General features: G+C 45.5%; 2 protein-coding genes across 3 annotated transcripts in view; both read left to right on the forward strand.

Annotated features, from left to right (window-relative positions):
* LOC128377823 (NACHT, LRR and PYD domains-containing protein 12-like) overlaps positions 1-17887 on the forward strand; it is a 419396-nt gene that overhangs the window by 240629 nt on the left and 160880 nt on the right. The window lies entirely within an intron of this gene.
* sptbn1 (spectrin, beta, non-erythrocytic 1) overlaps positions 1-17887 on the forward strand; it is a 33170-nt gene that overhangs the window by 4322 nt on the left and 10961 nt on the right. For both annotated transcript variants that reach the window (XM_053337593.1, XM_053337594.1), the window contains exons 2-24: positions 2860-3011; positions 4317-4490; positions 4736-4827; positions 4970-5050; positions 5158-5273; positions 6004-6116; positions 6265-6452; positions 6716-6833; positions 7070-7228; positions 7356-7658; positions 7749-7902; positions 8113-8983; positions 9070-9207; positions 9293-10049; positions 10436-10638; positions 10862-10952; positions 11164-11310; positions 11506-11769; positions 12133-12357; positions 12665-12754; positions 13605-13883; positions 13966-14096; positions 14388-14592. In XM_053337593.1, coding sequence (XP_053193568.1) covers positions 2860-3011; positions 4317-4490; positions 4736-4827; positions 4970-5050; positions 5158-5273; positions 6004-6116; positions 6265-6452; positions 6716-6833; positions 7070-7228; positions 7356-7658; positions 7749-7902; positions 8113-8983; positions 9070-9207; positions 9293-10049; positions 10436-10638; positions 10862-10952; positions 11164-11310; positions 11506-11769; positions 12133-12357; positions 12665-12754; positions 13605-13883; positions 13966-14096; positions 14388-14592 — 5051 coding nt within the window. The remainder of the gene's footprint in view (positions 1-2859; positions 3012-4316; positions 4491-4735; positions 4828-4969; positions 5051-5157; positions 5274-6003; positions 6117-6264; positions 6453-6715; positions 6834-7069; positions 7229-7355; positions 7659-7748; positions 7903-8112; positions 8984-9069; positions 9208-9292; positions 10050-10435; positions 10639-10861; positions 10953-11163; positions 11311-11505; positions 11770-12132; positions 12358-12664; positions 12755-13604; positions 13884-13965; positions 14097-14387; positions 14593-17887) is intronic.

The following is a 17887-nucleotide window of genomic DNA, read 5'->3' on the forward strand; positions in this document are numbered from 1 at the left end:
TTCATATTTATACACAGTTTTATATTTAATCTATAAACTGAGCTTTGATTCTCATTCAGTCTGCAAACATCTGATTTATTACTTCATACATAAAGAAATGTATAAATATATAAATATAACTTTACAGGAAGTTTACTGATTAAAAACATAAAGAGAAAAAACTCATTTATTTATTTATTTATTTATTTACAACATGACGGAACAATAAACAATAAACATGTAATAAATAAATAAGCAGTGTATTTATTTATAGATTATACGTGTTGATTATAGTCATGATGTAATGAAGCCATGATGTCATGATGTCATGATGTAATGAAGCCATGATGTCATGATGTCATGATGTAATGAAGCCATGATGTCATGATGTAATGAAGCCATGATGTCATGATGTAATGAAGCCATGATGTAATGATATAATGATGTAATGTAATATTTAAACAGCTGATGGAGGCGAGTCCTTCAGGAAGCAGCAGGATATCGAGGTCTCTACTACTGCAGATAATAATATATATAATATATAATATATATTCTAACTGTGCAGACTTATGTAATATTATATATAATATATGATGTTATAAATCATTGCAGTACCTTCTTACATCTGCAGCTGTTATCAACCAGCTGTGTTTATATTATTTATATTATTTATATCACAGTTAAATAAAATAGATCAACCTTCAGTTTGAATATTAATAATAACTTTCATCAGGATGCAACTGTCATTAAAGTCAGTGTAAAGTAAGAATAAATATGTGTTCTGAGTTTGACATACCACAGAAAAGTGTGTTGTTAACCACCCTGACAAATCTGAATGATTAAAAAAATCACCAAATATATGAAATTAGGTTTCAAAGTTGTGTAAAAATCAGCCTCTTTCTCTGCTCCCAAACGCTGTGGGCGTGGCCACCGAGTCCGCTGAAGCCCCGCCCCCTACCAAGTGTCACCTGTCAATCAAAGTCACCACCTCTACCAGAAACATGGACGCTACGTCTGAAAGCTTTCTGCTTCGGCTGCTAGCTCGGTGGCTAACTCGGCGGCTAACTCGGCTACTAGCTCGGCGGCTAACTTGGCAGCTAGCTTGGCGGCTAGCTCAGCTAACTGGCTAACTGTAGACTGTAGTAGTAGTAGTAGTGCTAACCCAGCTAACTGGCTAACTGTAGACTGTAGTAGTAGTAGTGCTAACTCAGCTAACTGGCTAACTGTAGACTGTAGTAGTAGTAGTGTGTGCTGAATGTATTTATACCTCTACAGCAGCAGGGGCGGGTTTATGCTAATCCTAGCTCCACAATTCAAATCTAAATGGTTGAAATGCTTTTTACACCTTTTATAGAAATACATTTATGACCTATTTAATGTGTTTAGAAGTAAATGTCTGAATTCACTTTACACAGTCTTTAGACAAAAATATAGAGGAACATGATCAACATTTCTCCTCCACAGCCGCCATGTTTGTTTTGAGTTTGTTGTTGTGATAAACGTGTGACTCTGTGCTGCCCCCTGGTGGACGTATCGGTTAACACGCCAACATACAGGAAGCATGGAAGTATGAGAGCAGTGACGATGACAGAGTTTGAAAAGGATGGAAACATTTTCGTACGTCCGTTGAGCATAAATGGGCCCTTAGTGTGTGTGTGTGTGTGTGTTAGTGTGTATAATGTGTGTGTGTGTTAGTGTGTATAATGTGTGTGTGTGTATAGTGTGTGTGTGTGTGTGTGTTAGTGTGTGTTAGTGTGTGTGTGTGTGTGTCTCCGCTCCTCCGGCTGCAGCAGGATGGAAATGGAGGCGATCTTTGAACCTGTCGTTAAAGTTTAAACAGTTTTACAGCTGAACGCACACACACGCTAACACACACACACACTCACTCACACACACACACACACACACACACACCACACACACACACACAAACACACACACACACACGCACACACACACGGTTCAGTAGTAAAATCAAACCGCTGATCTTCTGATTGGTCGATGCTCTACCTGCTGATCCAATGTTTCTATTGTTAGTTTCCTGATGTTATGCTTGGTGTGTGTTTGTGTGCAGACCCCCCCCCCCCCCCCCCCCTCCCATTTCCTGTCAACCAAGTAATCAAGTATTTATATTAGGGCTGTCAAACAATTAATTTTTTTAATCTAGATTAATCGCAGAGTTTCCATAGTTAATCACGATTAATCACGTTTTGAATTGCATGTTTAAAATCCTGTTATTTTCCATTTGAAGGCAGTTTTAAGCCCATAATGTAAAGCATTTCTTACCAGAGTGTCTTAACTGGGAATCAATCACGGCTCTGCTGCGACTCCCACACTCCAAAATGGTCCTTTGGTGGAGCTGAGGCTGGCTTGGCTGCACCTGGGTGTTTAGCGTGGAGGTGCTAACTCAAACTCCACGTACTCCGGTGGTAGTTAAACTCCGTTTGACACAGGTTGCATTTTACTTTTGACTTGTCAACTGAAGCGTCTGGAAGTGTTTTAAAGTTAAACAAGCCGTTCAAAAGTCCAGTAGCTCTCTTACTTTCCATCAGCGCGGTAGGTTTACTGCAGGAGGCCACTTCAAAGCATAGCGCTACAGCTAGAGGAGCCGTCTACGGGGGAGGAGAAGGGACAAAAAGGCTTGCAACATTAAAATGAGATTTTAAAAAACTAACGCGTTATGGATTGCATTAATCTAATCACGATTAACACGTTAACGCTGACAGCCCTAGTTTATATATGATGATAATGAACCTCTCTCCTAACTGTTTCATCTCTCAGTACAACACTGAGGCTCCCTGCTGCTGAAGGTGATCAATATCTAATCAGTGCTGTGTGTGTGTGTGTGTGTGTGTGTGTGTGTGTGTGTGTGTGTTGCAGATGAGCGCGAGGCGGTGCAGAAGAAGACCTTCACTAAGTGGGTCAACTCCCACCTGTCCAGAGTCTCCTGCAGGATCACAGACCTGTACATGGACCTGAGGGATGGACGCATGCTCATCAAGCTGCTGGAGGTCCTATCAGGAGAGAGACTGGTACACACACACACACACACACACACACACACACACACACACACACACACACACACACACACACACACACACACACACACACACACACACTCTGCTGGAGGTCCTATCAGGAGAGAGACTGCTACAGATTGAAACCAGCAGCAGAGTCTTTAATGATGTTGAGAGCAGGTGTGTCCCACTTCCTGTTTTTCCTCCTGAAACATTGAGAGTGTAGCCGGTTCCAGATGTTGGTGATCTGGCTGCCGTCCAGCTGCTCACTTCCTGCGCTGCGTTCAGTGACTGCAGGACAGTCCAGTTTACTTCCTGCGCTGCGTTCAGGGCCTGCAGGACAGTCCAGTTTACTTCCTGCGCTGCGTTCAGGGCCTGCAGGACAGTCAAGCTCACTTCCTGCGCTGCGTTCAGGGCCTGCAGGACAGTCCAGCGTCTCCACTTCCTGTCAAACCTCCCGTTAGTCTTAAATATAACTCAGAGCGTTTTAATGACTGACAGTTTTCTGCAGCTTCTCTCACAGAGTTTATCAGATGTGTTTGTGGTTAAAATCAGAGCCGATACTGATTCTGATATTAGAGTAAAATATTCTGATATATCAGCTGATCTAAAACCTAATCTAAAACATACAGAACATGTTTATTAAATGCACATTTATAGCAGTATACAATATGTACGTTCTGTTAAAATATCACTCAAAGTAAAATGAAGTGATGAATTTAAACTCATCTGACTTCCTGAATATAACAGAAGCTATATTTCAGAGCTGACCCAAACCAAACTTTATTAAATCAACATTTGAATATAAAATCTAGTTTCATTTCCACAGTTTGAGGAAGATTATTGAAGCTGTTATTCAGGTTTTTATGGTTGAGTTTAATCACAGTGGCACCTTGTGGCCGTCAGAGGAACTGCAACAACATTAAGCTCAGTTACGTTTGACCCAGCACCACTTCCTCTCATGTGACCCAGAAAGGAAATATTTCATCTTTTTATCAAACATATTTGCAGCGTGTTTGATGCATTTTCAAAAGTATTAATTCTTCACATTTAATATAATTCATTAAACTAGTTTTATTCTCATGTTTTATGAACATTGGACCATTATTGTGTCTTTATGACGTTTTTTCTCATAAGAAATAAAAACTAAAGTCTCTCTGCTCTCTGAAAGCTTCATTAAGTATTAATCATGTTTATCTGATGAAGGATTTATGATTCAGGTGTTTGTTATAGAGACTGATGATGTGTAAGTACTGCGGCAGGTCAGAATGTGATCCGTATGTGAGGCTTCATCTCTGTTTCTTCTTCCACGTGAAGCCGAAGCCCACCAAAGGCCGGATGCGGATCCACTGCCTGGAGAACGTGGACAAAGCTCTGCAGTTCCTGAAGGAACAGCGGGTTCACCTGGAGAACATGGGATCCCACGACATCGTCGACGGCAACCACCGACTGACGCTGGGCCTCATCTGGACCATCATCCTCCGCTTCCAGGTAACACGCTCATTAATAATCTGATCGATCTTTGTGAAGACTAATTATTAGTTTCAGCTCTAACGAGTTTCTGCTAATTAAACGTAGTGATGATGAAAGTTAAAGTCACAGCTAAATATAGAATTATACAATTAGAGTCTGAATGTTCGTATGGATCCTGACTCTGTCTGTGTGTGTGTGTGTGTGTGTGTGTGTGTGTGTGTGTGTGTGTGTGTGTGTGTGTGTGTGTGTGTGTGTGTGTATAGATCCAGGACATCAGTGTGGAGACTGAAGACAACAAAGAGAAGAGATCAGCTAAAGATGCTCTGCTACTGTGGTGTCAGATGAAGACGGCCGGGTGAGACTCACTGTATACTAGTACTGCAAATACTACTACTGATACTACTACTACTGCAAATACTACCACTGATACTACTACTACTATTGATGATCAGCTGATTGGTTTCTCTTTAATAATTCTGATGTGTCGTTCTCTTCAGGTATCCAAACGTCAACATCCACAACTTCAGCACCAGCTGGAGAGACGGCATGGCCTTCAACGCCCTCATCCACAAACACAGGTGAGATCATCATCATCATCAAACATCCATTACACAACTACATCAAGAAAGCACATTTTTGTCCAGTAACCTTAAACAGTCTAACGTTTGTTGTTGGTTTGTTTCAGACCTGATCTGATCGACTTTGACAAACTGAAGAAGTCCAACGCTCACTACAACCTGCAGAACGCCTTTAACCTGGCAGAGCAACACCTGGGCCTGACCAAGCTGCTGGACCCCGAGGGTAAGACCAGTTTAAATAAACCCAGTTTAACCTACCCAAAGCTGGTGAGCATAGGTGAGGGTTGGGACGTAGACTGACTGCTAAACTGAGAGCTGCACCTTCAGGCTCAGCTCTTTCTCCACCAGGACAGTCCGGTACAACACCTGCATCACTGCTGATGCTGCACCGATCCGCCTGTCAATCTCACGCTCCATCTTACCCTCACTGTGAAGAAGACCCCCAGATACTTAAACTCCTCTGCCTGGGGCAGCGCACCCCCCCCACACCCCCCACAACCCTAAGGGGGCAGTCCACCTTGTTCCAGCAGAGCACCATGGCCTCAGATTTAGAGGTGCTGACTCTCATCCCGACTGCTTCACATTCAGCTGCAAACCGTCCCAGAGCCTGTTGGAGGACTTCACCTGTAGAGTCCAACAGAACAACATCAACCGTAAACAGCAGAGGGGAGAGCTGGTCTACTGTTCCACGGTCCGAATCCACATCGCTCCTCCTGAATCAGAGGTTCGACAATCAGCTGGAGTCTCCTTTCCAGCAGCCTGGCATCAGCTTTTCCTGGGAGGCTGAGTAGTGTGATCTCTGATAGTTGGAGCACACCCTCCAGTCCCCTTTTTAAAAATGGGAACCACCATCCCGGTCTGCCAGTCCATATGCACTGTCCCTGACCTCCTTGACAACCCCACAATGTCCAGATCCTTCAGCAGTAACTAATCCCAGTTTGTGTGTGTTTCAGATATCAGTGTGGACCATCCTGATGAGAAGTCAGTCATCACCTACGTGGTGACATACTATCATTACTTCTCTAAGATGAAAGCTCTGAAGGTCGAGGGAAAACGTATTGGGAAGGTGAGTCGGCAACCAGGTTTCTGCTTCTCACAGATTTAAGATGTTTCTATAATGTTTGCTGGAGCATGATGACATCTGATGAAGATCGCAGAGACGTTCCTGTTTTTTTTGTCCAGGTGTTTGATAACGTTCCTGTTTTTTTGTCCAGGTGTTGGATAACGCCATCGAGACGGAGAAGATGATCGAGAAGTACGAGTCTCTGGCGTCGGACCTGCTGGAGTGGATCGAGCAGACCATCATCATCCTCAACAACAGGAAGTTCGCCAACTCTCTGATGGGAGTCCAGCAGCAGCTGCAGGCGTTCAACACCTACCGGACCGTGGAGAAACCTCCAAAGTCAGCACCTCCTCCTGAGTCACCTCCTCTACACCACCACCTCCTCCTCCTCCTCCTCCTCCTCCTCCTCTTCCTCCTTAATCCCCTTCTCTATACCTCCATCTCTACACCTGCTCTTTTAACAACTTCCTCCCACCTCCTCCTCCCTCACTGCTCTCCTCTCAGCACCTTCACCCTCCTCTCTGCTCCTCCCTCTTCCTCCTCTTCCTCCCTCCTCTCTGCTCCTCCCTCCTCCTCCTGACCTCCATCTCTCCATGTTTCAGGTTCACAGAGAAAGGAAACCTGGAGGTTCTCCTCTTCACCATTCAGAGTAAAATGAGAGCGAACAATCAGAAAGTTTACATGCCCCGAGAAGGAAAACTCATCTCAGACATCAATAAGGTCAGCAGAGTCTGCATGTTTGCCTACAATAGATTTAATATGTTTAATATGTTCAATAATAATAAAAACTTTATTTATCCCCTTTCATACAAGACATGCAGCTCCAGGTGTTTTAAAACAAAAGAAATAAAAGAATAGAATAAAAATGTCGACCTCAGTCGGAGGAGTAAGATGTGTTGTGGCTCTCTGCTTGGTTGCTTGTTGATGGTGTGTTGATGGCGTCTTCGTCCCTGCAGGCCTGGGAGAGGTTGGAGAAGGCGGAGCATGAGAGGGAGCTGGCTCTGAGGACGGAGCTGATTCGTCAGGAGAAACTGGAACAGCTGGCGAGACGTTTCGACCGCAAGGCGGCGATGAGAGAGACTTGGCTGAGCGAGAACCAGAGGCTGGTGTCACAGGTGAGTCCGCAGGTTCAGGATCAGCTGAAGTTTAACTGTGTAATAGTTTCCATGTCTGATCTGTAAATCATGTCCTGATCTCTGTTTCGGTTACATCACAGTGGATTCTTCTTTTTTCTTTCTCCAGGACAACTTTGGTTTCGACCTTCAGGCCGTTGAGGCGGCCACAAAGAAGCATGAAGCAATCGAGACGGACATTACAGCGTATGAAGAGCGCGTGCAGGCTGTGGTTGCCGTGGCGAAGGAACTGGAAGTGGAGCATTACCACGATATTAAACGCATCACCGCCAGGAAGGACAACGTAATCCGGCTGTGGGAATACCTGCTGGAGCTGCTGAAGGCCCGCAGACAGAGGCTGGAGATGAACCTGGGCCTGCAGAGGGTCTTCCAGGAGATGCTCTACATCATGGACTGGATGGACGAGATGAAGGTACGCTAATGAGGGCAGAGATGAACGGATGTGTTGATTTGTCTTCTTATCTTTGTAGCCGTCCTAACTGTTGATCTCTTTGGTGTCCAGATGCTGCTGCTGTCTCAGGATTATGGGAAGCATCTGCTGGGTGTGGAGGACCTGCTGCAGAAACACGCCCTGGTGGAGGCTGACATCGCCATCCAGGCTGACAGGGTGAAGGCGGTCTCCACCAACGCCACCAAGTTCTCCGTGAACGACAGCGGTGAGCAGCATCATCTGTCTGAAGAGCCATCTGTTCTTCTACTAATGTGTTTTTATTTTTTCTGACAAATAACAACAAAAATAGTCATTACGTAAACTTTGATCATCAGTGAAGTTTCATTCTGTGCCTATTTGTGGCAGAAGTCTATAGTTTCATCTCTGTCAAACCTTAAAATGCTGCAGTGCTGATAATGATGTCCCTCCTGTCCAGGCTACAAGCCCTGTGACCCTCAGGTCATCCAAGACCGGGTGTCCCACCTCGAGTTCTGCTACCAGGAGCTGACCCAGCTCGCTGCAGAACGCCGGGCCCGCCTGGAGGAGTCCCGTCGCCTCTGGAAGTTCTTCTGGGAGATGGCCGAGGAGGAGGGTTGGATCCGTGAGAAGGAGCAGATCCTGTCCTCTCTCGAGCATGGCAAGGACCTGACGGGGACGCTGCGCCTCCTCAGCGAGCAGCGTGCCCTGGAGGACGAGATGAGTGGCCGCGCCGGCCACCTCCAGCACACTATCGCAGAGGGCCAGGCCATGGTGGAGGCCGGCCACTTCGCTGCCTCAAAGATCCAGGATCGAATCGCTGACCTGCAGGCTCAGTGGGCAGCACTGGAGCAGCTGGCAGCAGCGAGGAAGAAGAGGCTGGAGGAAGCTCTGGCGCTGCACCAGTTCCAGGCCGACGCAGACGATGTCGACGCCTGGACGCTGGACGCCCTGCGTATCGTCTCCAGTGGAGAGACGGGCCACGATGAGTTCTCCACCCAGGCTCTGGTCAGGAAGCACAAGGACGCAGCAGCAGAAGTGGCGAGCTACCGGCCAGTCATCGACTCACTCCATGAGCAGGCCGCCGCGCTGCCTAAAGAGGAGGCGGAGTCAGAGATGGTGCAAGGGCGGCTGGCGGGCATTGAGGAGCGCTACAAGGAGGTGGCCGAGCTCACAAAGCTGAGGAAGCAGGCGCTGCAGGATGCTCTGGCTCTCTACAAGATGTTCAGCGAGGCCGACGCCTGCGAGGTTTGGATCGATGAGAAGGAGCTGTGGCTGAACAGCATGGAGATCCCCGAAAAACTGGAGGACCTGGAGGTGGTACAGCACAGGTAGGACCACATTGAGCTGCTGCATGTTTGTGATGGTTCATCTCTTACAGCTAGCACTGCATTCATGTGGATTGTGTCCTGGACAGATTTGAGAGTCTGGAGCCAGAGATGAACAACCAGGCGTCTCGTGTTGCTGTGGTAAACCAGATCGCCCGGCAGCTGATTCACAACGGTCACCCGAGCGAGAAGGACATCAAGACCCAGCAGGACAAACTCAACAACAGGTACAAACATGTTAAAACTCACATTGTGTTCAGTGAATGTTTTACACCATGAAACTGTGGCTGATGGTGTCTCCTCTGCTACCAGGTGGAGCCAGTTCCGTGACCTGGTGGACCAGAAGAAGGACTCCCTGAACTCTGCTCTGGGTGTGCAGAACTACCACCTCGAATGTAATGAGACCAAGTCCTGGATCAAAGAGAAGACCAAGGTCATTGAGTCCACGCAGGAGCTGGGCAACGACCTCACCGGTGTCATGGCCCTGCAGCGCAAACTGACCGGCATGGAGCGCGACCTTGCCGCCATCGAGGACAAGCTGGGCGACCTGCGAGGCGAGGCCCAGAGGCTGGCGGAGGAACACCCGGATCAGGCCAAGGCCATCACAGGCCGCCTGGCTGAGATCACCGGCGTCTGGGAGGAAATGAAGAACACTCTGAAGACCCGCGAGGAGTCTCTGGGAGAGGCCAGGAAGCTGCAGCAGTTCCTGCGTGAGCTGGATGACTTCCAGTCCTGGCTGTCCCGCACTCAGACAGCCATCGCCTCCGAGGACATGCCCAACACGCTGGCTGAGGCCGAGAAGCTCATGGCCCAACACGAAGGTATCAAGAATGAGATCCAGAACTACGAGGAGGACTACCAGAAGATGCGAGACATGGGGGAGATGGTGACGCAAGGCCAGACAGACGCGCAGTACATGTTCCTGCGACAGCGGCTGCAGGCTCTCGACACCGGCTGGAACGAGCTGCACAAGATGTGGGAGAACCGGCAGAACCTGCTGTCCCAGTCCCACGCTTACCAGCTGTTCCTCAGGGACACCAAGCAGGCCGAGGCCTTCCTCAACAACCAGGTAAACTAGACCAGACTCACTACCAGAGTCTGTTACCTCTGTAACACTGTGACCTCTGACCTCTTCTGATCAGAGAACCTGATCTGAAAACAAATTGATTTTCTGATCCCTCTGTTCTCAACAGAAACCCAAAGTTCATTTCCTAAAATTTTTGTTACCATTTTACATTTTCTGAGCAGGAACACTGTTTCCTGATGTTTGTGAAATTGTTGGATACTGACTGTCACCCTCTGATCTTTCTACCATCTGCACTAAATGTCGACTTGATCTAAAATATAAATCTAATCTAGAGTGTTCTCATTGCGGCTCTCCAGAGGATGAACCTTTAGTTTTTAATGACCTTCCTCTAGCATCACCTCATTGATCTGTATGTGCTCGCCCTGCAGGAGTACGTCCTGGCTCACACCGAGATGCCCACCACTCTCGAGGCCGCCGAGGCCGCCATCAAAAAGCAGGAAGACTTCATGACCACCATGGACGCCAACGAGGATAAGATCAACAGTGTTGTGGAGGCCGGCAGGCGGCTGGCCAGCGACGGAAACATCAACGCTGAACGGATCCAGGAGCGAGTTGCCTCCATCGACGACAGGTAGACATCTGCTCTGTTTCTGAGGGACTTTTAATAGACTTTATGTCTTCAAATTATCTTTATCAATGATAATGAACACTACTTTAATACTTGCACCAGTACCCACAGTTATAATTAAATAATTAACAACTAATCTCCCCACCAGCCAACCTGAGTCCTTGTTTTCTTTGTCTTATGTTTTAAAAGTGTTGACTTCCTGCTCTAACTTCCTCCTGTTTTTCAGACATAAGAAGAACAGGGAGGCTGCAGTGGAGCTGCTGATGAGACTGAAGGACAACAGAGACCTGCAGAAGTTCCTCCAGGACTGCCAGGAGGTCAGTTAAACAGCAAACACCTCAAACATCAACACTTAAAGAGAAATTAGATGGAAAAGCAGGTTTAGTTTGTATTCTAGCCTTAGCGTAAACTAATCATGTCTTTAAAAGGTGTGAAGATGTTTCAGTGGGTCTGCTCCCTAGAGGACGAACCCTGTATGACCTTTTCCTTTAGTTCCCAGACAAGCCTAACATTTGTGTTTGTTTGCAGCTGTCTCTGTGGATCAATGAGAAGATGCTAACAGCTCAGGACATGACCTACGACGAGGCCCGAAACCTGCACAGCAAGTGGCTGAAGCACCAGGCCTTCATGGCCGAGCTGCAGTCCAACAAGGAGTGGCTCGATAAGATCCAGAAGGTACGCAGAGCTTTAAAATACATTCGGGAAACACTTTTACAACCAGAACTATGAGTTAAGAAAAGTGTCAGCTCAGTTTAACTTAATTTTAGCTTCAGTTTGACTCGAAGTTCTTCAGGTTCAGTTCTAGTTCTAGTCAGGTAGGAACTGCGGTGTTTACGCTCAGTGACCTTTGACCCGGGTGTGCGGCTGTAGGACGGCATGCTGCTGGTGTCGGAGAAGCCGGAGACAGAGGCGGTGGTGAAGGAGAAGCTGTCGGCGCTGCACAGCATGTGGGAGGATCTGGAGTCCACCACGCAGACCAAAGCTCAGTGTCTGTTCGACGCTAACAAGGCCGAGCTGTTCACGCAGAGCTGCGCCGACCTCGACAAGTGGCTCGGCGGCCTGGAGGGTCAGATCCAGTCCGACGACTACGGCAAAGACCTGACCTCCGTCAACATCCTGCTCAAGAAACAACAGGTACCATGGCTGCATCTCTGCAGGAGGGAGAACACATGTAGTATTAGCTGTGGCAGCAGTACTGTAGTCTGAATGTTTCATACTGTTTTATACTTTATAAGACTACGTTATAACTACGTCTATCTGACAGCTTTAGTTACACGTTAACAGATTCTGATTTTCAACATTTGAATAATTCTCCTGATTTATCATCGGGGCAAATTAATAATCAATTATCGATTAATAATTATTTTTTAAATGCCATGAAAATCCAAAATAAGACATGTTTTTCCTGAATGAAATCTTCATTCCAAGAAGAACTGTAACTTGTAGTAATATTAGTGTTAGTAGAACCAGTGTCTGACCCCCCTGCCCCCCCCACAGATGCTGGAGAACCAGGTGGAGGTGCGTCAGCGGGAGGTGGTGGAGCTGCAGAGCCAGGTGAAGGCGCTCGGTCAGGAAGTGAAGGACACTGACGAGGTGGACGGCCGGCGCCAGGTGGTGGAGAAGAAGTTCCAGGAGCTGCTGGAGCCGCTGCGCCGCCGCAAGAACCTGCTGGTGGCGTCCAGAGAGGTTCACCAGTTCAACCGGGACGTGGAGGATGAGATCGTACGTAACCTTTGACCCCGAGAGAATACGTGTCAGGGTTGAAAATGAAAAGTCCACTTTCCACTCACTTCCAAACTAACCTCTTCAACCCTAACCCTTCTGGGGTAAGGGTTGAAGCATGGTTTTAAATGTAGATTAAATCCATGATTTGAGAGTTTGAACGAACTGATCACACTCTTAGTGAAGACTGTGTGTTACGGCTGAAAGCTCTAGAAGAAGCGAGTGAGTGGGCCTTGAGTAGCGCTTGTTTTATCTCATATTCAGAGCCGGGTGTTTTCTGTATTTGATTTTCTGGTTTGTTTCTCAGCTGTGGGTTCAGGAGAGGATGGCCGTCGCCACGTCCACCGACCACGGACACAACCTGCAGACCGTCCAGCTGCTCATCAAGAAGAATCAGGTGACTGAACACAAGACACTGCTCGGTGGAGATTAAACTATTATTATTGTACAATAAGGAGACAGAACACAGTGAGATCAGCTCCTCTGAGAGAACCTGAATATGCACATCTAATGCTGACCTTACACCAAATGAGTTTCACAGTCAGACCAAAATTTCAAACTCAGAAAGAAATCGTCAGAGTTTTACTGGAGTTGCGGCGCTCCGGTCATCTCAGTGGTTTAGTGTAAAGAAGTAATCTGAGTCAGTCTGTTCCTCGTCTCTGCCTGAAGACAAAATCTAATGTGTTTGATATTTACACAGTCAACAACCAATAGATGAGCTCTAACCAAACCCGAAGCTACGGCTCACAGCTGACTGTAAATAGTAACGCTGCAGGATTCACAGTCTGTAAAATCATAATCTGAGACTAAAAACTCTACGACTCGTCTTTACATGTGAGCAGCTGTGAGACGGTCGCCTTCTGTAGCATGGCACTGGTGATGCAACCCCAACACCAGAGCCGCAGGGCATAAATGGTTCCCAACACCAAAGACTCTGAGCTTCTACCTTATTTGGATACAAGTCAAAGCAGAGGAGGAGTAATCAGCCTCCTAAATACATCAAAACACATCCACAGACACACAAATTGTGGATATAACATCTCTGCTTTTGCCTTAAAATGATCAATTTCATCATTGATCCTACTTCACTTCCACGTGATACTCCTGTTTACTCACGTTTGTCTTTCTGATGAAGGTTCAGAGTAAAAACAGCTGATACTGAACTCTAAGTCTAATCGATTAATGGAGAAAATAATCAATATATGAATCAGTAACTGTAATGTTGGGTCCTCCTCTTCCTCCTCCAGACTCTACAGAAGGAGATCCAGGGCCATCAGCCTCGCATCGACGACATCCTGGAGCGCAGCCAGAGCCTCCTGCAGGACGAGTCGTCCGACGCCGAGGCCATCAGGCAACGGCTGGCCGACCTGCAGCAGCTGTGGCGGCAGCTGATGGAGGAGGCGGAGCGTCGCCACGGCCGGCTGGAGGAGGCACACAAGGCCCAGCAGTACTACTTTGACGCGGCGGAGGCGGAGGCGTGGATGAGCGAGCAGGAGCTGTACATGATGTCAGAGGAGAAGGCGAAGGTGGGCGGCGCTTTGTTAACTGAAGGTAACGTGGCGTTCGGTGGTGAGGTGGAGCGTTAACGGGTGTCGCTGTGTGTTTCAGGACGAGCTGAGCGCCGTCACCATGCTGAAGAAACACCAGATCGTGGAGCAGGCGGTGGAGGACTACGCTGAGGCCGTCCACCTGCTGTCCAAGACCAGCAGAGGACTGGTGTCTGACGGACACCCAGAGAGGTACGAACACGGCCTGTTAGCCGCCAGGACTCTAAATACATAAATATATAAATAAATATCAGTGACGTTGGAGCTCTTTACTCTCAGACACATTTCACTCGTTCTCTTATCCTGTAATGACCACCTGTGGCCACCCGGGTGACGTGAACTAGTTTTTGCAGGGGTTGTGGTTTGTCATCGCTGTGGTAACAGTGTGTGTGTGTGTGTGTGTGTGTGTGTGTGTGTGTGTGTGTGTGTGTGTGTGTGTGTGTGTGTGTGTGTGTGTGTGTGTGTGTGTGTGTGTGTGTGCAGTGAGCGGATCAGCATGCGGCAGTCTCAGGTGGATAAGCTGTACGCCGGGCTGAAGGACCTATCAGAGGAGCGGAGGGGCAAACTGGACGAGAGGCTCCGCCTCTTCCAGCTGAACCGAGAGGTGGACGACCTGGAGCAGTGGATCGCTGAGAGGGAAGTGGTGGCCGGATCCCACGAGCTGGGCCAGGACTACGAACACGTTACTGTACGTTACTACGAATACTACTAATACTACTACTGAGAGTACTACTAATACTACTACTGAGAGTACTACTGTTACTACTGAGAGTACTACTAATACTACTACTGAGAGTACTACTAATACTACTACTGAGAGTACTACTGTTACTACTGAGAGTACTACTAATACTACTACTGAGAGTACTACTGATGCTACTGCTGAGAGTACTACTGTTACTACTGAGAGTACTACTGAGAGTACTACTAATACTACTACTGAGAGTACTACTGAGAGTACTACTAATACTACTACTGAGAGTACTACTGTTACTACTGAGAGTACTACTGTTACTACTACTGAGAGTACTACTAATGCTACTACTGAGAGTACTACTGATGCTACTGCTGAGAGTACTACTAATACTACTAATACTACTACTGAGAGTACTATTAATACTACTACTGAGAGTACTATTAATACTACTACTGAGAGTACTACTGATGCTACTGCTGAGAGTACTACTGTTACTACTACTGAGAGTACTACTAATACTACTAATACTACTACTGAGAGTATTACTAATACTACTACTAAGAGTACCACTAATACTACTACTGAGAGTACTACTAATACTACTACTGAGAGTACTACTGTTACTACTACTGAGAGTACTACTGTTACTACTACTGAGAGTACTACTACTACTGAGAGTACTACTAATACTACTGAGAGTACTACTACTACTGAGAGTACTACTGTTACTACTGAGAGTACTACTAATACTACTACTGAGAGTACAACTAATACTACTGAGAGTACTACTGTTACTACTGAGAGTACTACTAATACTACTACTGAGAGTACAACTAATACTACTGAGAGTACTACTGTTACTACTGAGAGTACTACTAATACTACTACTGAGAGTACTACTAATACTACTACTGAGAGTACTACTAATACTACTACTGAGAGTACTACTAATACTACTACTGAGAATACTACTACTACTGAGAGTACTACTAATACTACTACTGAGAGTACTACTGAGAATACTACTGTTACTACTGAGAGTACTACTACTACTACTGAGAGTACTACTACTACTACTACTGAGAGTACTACTAATACTACTGCTGAGAGTACTACTGTTACTACTGAGAGTACTACTACTACTACTACTGAGAGTACTACTAATACTACTACTGAGAGTACTACTGTTACTACTACTACTGAGAGTACTACTGTTACTACTACTACTGAGAGTACTACTAATACTACTGCTGAGAGTACTACTGTTACTACTACTACTGAGAGTACTACTGTTACTACTACTACTGAGAGTACTACTAATACTACTACTGAGAGTACTACTAATACTACTACTGAGAGTACTACTAATACTACTACTGAGAGTACCACTGTTACTACTACTGAGAGTACTACTAATACTACTACTGAGAGTACTACTAATACTACTACTGAGAGTACTACTAATACTACTACTGAGAGTACTACTAATACTACTACTGAGAGTACCACTGTTACTACTACTGAGAGTACTACTAATACTACTACTGAGAGTACTACTAATACTACTACTGAGAGTACTACTAATACTACTACTGAGAGTACCACTGTTACTACTACTGAGAGTACTACTAATACTACTACTGAGAGTACTACTGTTACTACTACTGAGAGTACTACTAATACTACTACTGAGAGTACTACTACTACTACTACTGAGAGTACTACTAATACTACTACTGAGAGTACCACTGTTACTACTACTGAGAGTACTACTAATACTACTACTGAGAGTACCACTGTTACTACTACTGAGAGTACCACTGTTACTACTACTGAGAGTACTACTACTACTACTACTGAGAGTACTACTAATACTACTACTGAGAGTACTACTAATACTACTACTGAGAGTACTACTAATACTACTACTGAGAGTACTACTGTTACTACTACTGAGAGTACTACTGTTACTACTGCTCAGAGTACTAATACTACTACTGAGAGTACTACTAATACTACTACTGAGAGTACTACTGTTACTACTACTGAGAGTACTACTAATACTACTACTGAGAGTACTACTGTTACTACTACTGAGAGTACTACTGTTACTACTACTGAGAGTACTACTAATACTACTACTGAGAGTACTACTAATACTACTACTGAGAGTACTACTAATACTACTACTGAGAGTACTACTGTTACTACTGCTGAGAGTACTACTACGACTACTACTGAGAGTATTACTAATACTACTACTGAGAGTACTACTAATACTACTGAGAGTACTACTGTTACTACTACTGAGAGTACTACTAATACTACTGAGAGTACTACTAATACTACTACTGAGAGTACCACTAATACTACTACTGAGAGTACTACTGATGCTACTACTGAGAGTACTACTGTTACTACTGAGAGTACTACTAATACTACTACTGAGAGTACTACTAATACTACTACTGAGAGTACTACTAATACTACTACTGAGAGTACTACTGATGCTACTACTGAGAGTACTACTGTTACTACTGAGAGTACTACTAATACTACTACTGAGAGTACTACTAATACTACTACTGAGAGTACTACTGTTACTACTGCTGAGAGTACTACTGAGAGTACTACTAATACTACTACTGAGAGTACTACTAATACTACTACTGAGAGTACTACTAATACTACTACTGAGAGTACTACTGAGAGTACTACTGAGAGTACTAATACTACTACTGAGAGTACTACTAATACTACTGAGAGTATTACTGTTACTACTACTAAGAGTACTAATACTACTACTGAGAGTACTACTGAGAGTACTACTGAGAGTACTACTGTTACTACTGAGAGTACTACTGTTACTACTGAGAGTACTACTAATACTACTGAGAGTACTACTGTTACTACTGAGAGTACTACTGTTACTACTACTGCTGGGAGTACTACTAATACTACTGAGAGTACTACTACTACTACTGAGAGTACTACTAATACTACTACTGAGAGTACTACTACTACTACTACTACTGAGAGTACTACTGAGAGTATTACTGTTACTACTGAGAGTACTACTGAGAGTACTACTACTACTACTACTGAGAGTACTACTGAGAGTATTACTGTTACTACTGAGAGTACTACTGAGAGTACTACTACTACTACTACTACTGAGAGTACTAATACTACTACTGAGAGTACTACTACTACTACTACTGAGAGTACTACTACTACTACTGAGAGTACTACTACTACTACTACTGAGAGTACTACTACTACTACT

Source organism: Scomber japonicus, chromosome 2, assembly GCF_027409825.1.
Source record: "Scomber japonicus isolate fScoJap1 chromosome 2, fScoJap1.pri, whole genome shotgun sequence".
Taxonomy (NCBI): Eukaryota; Metazoa; Chordata; class Actinopteri; order Scombriformes; family Scombridae; genus Scomber; species Scomber japonicus.